This window comes from Theobroma cacao, chromosome 5 (assembly GCF_053813885.1).
Source record: "Theobroma cacao isolate CCN51 chromosome 5, ASM5381388v1, whole genome shotgun sequence".
Lineage (NCBI taxonomy): Eukaryota > Viridiplantae > Streptophyta > Magnoliopsida > Malvales > Malvaceae > Theobroma > Theobroma cacao.
The window spans coordinates 43,162,891-43,167,122 of record NC_142643.1 but is presented as its reverse complement, the minus strand read 5'-3'; the positions used below and the strand labels follow the sequence as shown (position 1 = coordinate 43,167,122).

Here is a 4,232-nt window from a genome sequence, read left to right as displayed (position 1 = left end):
AAAAATCTATGATACGTGGAGTCAATATTCTTATCTTCCAAAACAATTGTATTTGAAAAAAAATAAAAAACCATTGAAAGTGATACTATTTAATTTTTAATATGAATAGTCATTTAAAGAATTAAAAAAATCTCAAAAAATTTAAAAAAGTTTTTAGGCTCAATAAAATCAAAATAAAAAAAAAGAAAATGGGAGAGCAAATATCATAGGTTGGGTTAAATGTGGTCCAATTTCAAGTCCACAAAGAGCCCCATATCAGAAAAAGATTTTTTATTTTCAGTTGGCACAATTACCATTATACCCTCAGCGGGTAGGTGGAGATAAATAACGGGAACCTTTCCCCACCGGTTCCCCCTTTCTTTATAAATTTCCTTGTCGTCTCTCACTTCAGACACTCTTTTCTTTCTTTTGTACTGCGAAGGGGTGCTCTGAGGTTAGATTCTTTTGACTTTTTATGATCTCCATTCAATTTTTAGGGTTTTAAAGCTCTGATCTGTTTCATTTCCGTATTTCTTAAGCTTGCTTTTGTTCTTCTTGTGTTTTTGTTGAAGATCTGCTCTCGATTTCTCTTTTACCTAAAGATTTAACGTTGCTTTTGTACGCTTTCTTGTTGGAGTTTTTCGATATTTTTTCTGTTTAAGATGAGCTTGATTTTGATGGCTGTGAATCCTATTCTTTGGATGATGATTGAAAAAAAAAAGTTTTTAAAACGGAATTTAAAAAAAAAATTATATTGAAGAAGATTCTGTGCTGAAAGTAGTATTCTTTTTTTGAAGAATTATAGATTTTCTTTGCAAAAAGTTTTCTTTTTTCCCCTCAAAGTTCTAATCTTAGTTGAGAGAAGTTTTGTTTTTTTTTTCTTTTGCTGTTATATGATTCAACAATTGATGCAATTGCATGTCAGTAACTTTATTTATACTTTATGTTTTCGGAAGGTTGAGACCAAAGAAAAGCATGAAAATGATCACTCTTAGTAGGGAGAAATTGTGGTTTTTGGTGAAGTTTTAGCTTATGGAATTTTGTTTTGATAGCTCCTCGAAGTTCTCCTGTGTTTGGTTGAGTTCGGGGCTCTGTTAATTTGGTTGTTAGATGTATTATATCTGTTTGGTGAACTTTAATGAGTTTATATTTGACGTACGATCAGTTTACAGTTCATAACTTATCAAAACTAGCATCTATTAAAAAGAGTTAAAAATTTTTATGATGTTGTGAAGTGGAAACTCAACTTTTGAGTTGATATAAGCTATTAGAATTATATTTTTTGGAGCCTTTTCTTCCATTGTGTTAATGTTACCATCTAAGATATCTCTCATTTTGTTAGAATTTTTTACTGGCATGTCGAACATTGTTGAATAAAGATCATGTAGAAAAATGGTGAAAGATATGTATCATTTTGGTAAAACTATTTACTGGCATATCTAATATTGTGTAGTATAGATCACATAGAAAAATGGTGAAGGCTGTTGCCGTGCTTAGTAGCAGTGAAGGTGTCAGTGGAACTATTTTCTTCACTCAAGAGGGAGATGGTAAGTCACAACCCTGATAAGACTCTTGGATACTGTATTTATGTGTTTCCTGTCAAAGTTATTTAATCTTTCCTGCCCCTTTTAGGTCCAACTACTGTGACTGGGAACATTTCTGGTCTTGAGCCTGGGCTCCACGGCTTCCATGTCCATGCCCTTGGGGACACAACAAATGGTTGCATGTCAACAGGTAAAAGTCTGAAAGTTGGATTTTTTTTTCTTTCTGTATGGAGTTTGAAAGAAAAAAGAATATAAAAGGATGACGGGAAGTTGTTTTTTGTTGATTTCTTTTGTATTCTGATGTAGTTGTTTTTGGGATTTTAACCTTTTGATTAATCTGTTTGCAGGACCCCATTTTAATCCTGCTGGCAAAGAGCATGGTGCCCCAGAAGATGAGAATCGCCATGCTGGTGATCTAGGAAATGTTACTGTTGGTGATGATGGTATGAATATTTGCTTTCTGTCAATGACCATAAGCTTTTTAAAGCAGTACTAACAGCTTCAAAATATTTTATTGGTTTTCTTTTCTTTCACAAACTATTTAGTTGTATGTTCTTGGTGTTTGCATTTCTTGTATTGTTAACATCTTCTTTTTTGTGCATGTGTGGTCCAGGCTGTGTGAGTTTCTCTATTATTGACAAACAGGTTTTTTGTTAAACTCCTCTTTCCTTTCTGTTTAAATTTGATTGCTTTCCCCTATTCTTGTAGTCTTACCTGTGATCAACTTAAGTTCATTTCTGAAAGTTGTTGCACCATATAGATTCCTCTCACTGGGCCACTCTCAATTATTGGAAGAGCTGTTGTTGTCCATGCAGATCCTGATGACCTTGGCAAGGGTAATTGTTAGATATTTTGAGTCTGTTTAATTTGTTTATTTCTTCTATACTTATTCTTGCCTATGCCAGGAACACCACTTGGTAAGTGGTTGACTTCCTGAATTGTTCCCTCTTCCCACAATCCCTTTCCTTTCTTAGTGGAAGTAAGGGAAAATCAAATTTGAAATACTAATGTGCCCTCACTGCGCATACTTTTGCCTATAGAGATTAGCCTAGCAGGGCATGTTAGCGAGTTAATTGGATGCTTGTAGTTAACATAAGTTTCCACCAAGAACTATGAAATGTATTTGGATATTAGGGGCATTATCAAGTTTATTTTGTGTGATCATTTATTTGCTATTTTAGTTGCAAATTTACTTGTCCAGCTGTATAGGCATTTTATGTCATTGCTATTGTATTTGCAGGGGGCCATGAGCTTAGCAAAACCACTGGAAATGCTGGTGGCAGAGTAGCTTGCGGTAAGTTAACTATCTTTGTTGCATAATTTTTTAAAAGTATCTTGATTGCATTTGACGAACATTTTTATTTCGTCAATGCCCATCAGTTTAGTGATGTTATGCAAGTTGAAGTGTGATTATTTCCATGGTTTCCTGAGAGCTCTATTAGTCATGTTGTCAATAATTTTCTTAAGTATCTTTCCTGCCCCTGATTGCTTGATCTATATTTGTTAATAATAATTATTTCTTTGTCCAGGTATAATTGGTCTGCAAGGCTGAAGTCTCTTATCCGGGTGGCCAGAATAATACATGCGGTTGGTGATGCGATGGCCTCGAGAGTAACTTTTATGTGAAGTTGAGACTTTGTGAATAAAAAGAAAAAGAATCCTTGTTGTGTACTTTTGTTGTCTGTTTTGTGACTTGAAAGAGCCCTCTCCTCACTGCCGCTTTTAAAGTTTAAAGTGGTTCCTCCGTGTGCTGAATGCTTAATTTGCTGGTCTCCCATGCTTGTTCTTTTCCCTTTTGGTAATAGCCTCATGATTTAGCCATTTTTGACCCCATTTGGTTGATTTTGCTTTCCTAAACTAACTATTAAGGGAAAAGAGCTAAAACAAGGAGCAAAGAGTTTTGTTGTGAGCTATAACTATAACATGAAAGAGATATTATATAACCTAAACTCCAAAGCTTGACTCAGGGGAATGCATGCAGTCTTGGCCCTTTCTGTAAACAGTGATGTTGCTACTAGATGGGAAGTCTTTCTTTGATAAGTACTTGTGAATTTAGGTCTGCTTTGGCAATGACTACTCATTCAAGGCATCATGTCATTGGGCGATGGTTTCAACTTTGAATTCTATTAAATCTCAGGCCGAAACGTATGACTTACGCTATTTCATTGCCTTACTATCGTGCCTATAGATAAGACCCTTCACCCTTTATTCATACTATTTTCAACGGTAGGTTATTTAAATAAGCCAGACTCGAATTTTCATTTTTTAATAATAAAAAAAAAATGAAAACTTTTCTTGTTTGAGACAGGAAAGGCATGGTCAATGCTCATGTGTTAGAGAAATATCTTTACTAGCTGGTGATGTATATATCTTTAGAAAAAAAAATATGTAAGTAATTGGATTGCATGTTTTATACTCAGAGAATTGTGTCCCACGGGCTTGATTTTGTGAAGATTATTATGAAATTTTAACATAGTTTAATCATAATTTTAATTCATGATAATATTTCATAAGTTAAAGCCGCAAATCTAAGAATTAATAAATTTAAAATTTTCATCCACATTTTTTTATCTACGATCTATGAGGGTAGATTCAAAATATATTTTAGACCTATTATTGTTAATATTGAGTTAAGTGTAGATAATTTTCTTTTAATTGTATGCTAAAAAAATTAGATCTCTTGCTATATAGTAAACAAAAAAAATCATT

At 33.6% G+C, this 4,232-nt stretch overlaps 1 protein-coding gene across 4 annotated transcripts; it reads left to right on the top strand.

Moving 5' to 3' along the window:
- Window positions 1–285: 285 nt before the first annotated feature.
- On the top strand, window positions 286–3,344 carry CSD1 (copper/zinc superoxide dismutase 1). Of its 4 annotated transcripts, none has more exons than XM_018122147.2 (8): window positions 289–433; window positions 1,438–1,526; window positions 1,612–1,713; window positions 1,871–1,966; window positions 2,137–2,168; window positions 2,284–2,359; window positions 2,764–2,817; window positions 3,053–3,344. In XM_018122147.2, the coding sequence occupies exons 2-8, from the start codon at window positions 1,451–1,453 to the stop codon at window positions 3,073–3,075; spliced, it is 459 nt and encodes a 152-aa protein (XP_017977636.1). In that variant the 5' UTR covers window positions 289–433; window positions 1,438–1,450; the 3' UTR covers window positions 3,076–3,344. The 4 variants fall into 4 exon arrangements, with proteins under 4 accessions (XP_088663072.1, XP_017977636.1, XP_088663073.1 ...); XM_018122149.2 differs by having other exon boundaries at window positions 301–433; window positions 1,433–1,526; XM_088806946.1 differs by lacking the exon at window positions 3,053–3,344 and having other exon boundaries at window positions 286–433; window positions 2,764–2,858.
- Window positions 3,345–4,232: the final 888 nt, after the last annotated feature.

What these genes read in the sequence shown, in the direction of transcription:
- CSD1 (XM_088806946.1), top strand. Translation starts at nt 1,451, where the DNA reads ATGGTGAAGGCTGTTGCCGTGCTTAGTAGCAGTGAAGGTGTCAGTGGA. An exon ending in TGTTACTGTTGGTGATGATG is followed by an intron (nt 1,967 to 2,136) that starts GTATGAATATTT and finishes TGTGTGGTCCAG; the next exon opens with GCTGTGTGAGTTTCTCTATT. An exon ending in TCCTGATGACCTTGGCAAGG is followed by an intron (nt 2,360 to 2,763) that starts GTAATTGTTAGA and finishes TTGTATTTGCAG; the next exon opens with GGGGCCATGAGCTTAGCAAA.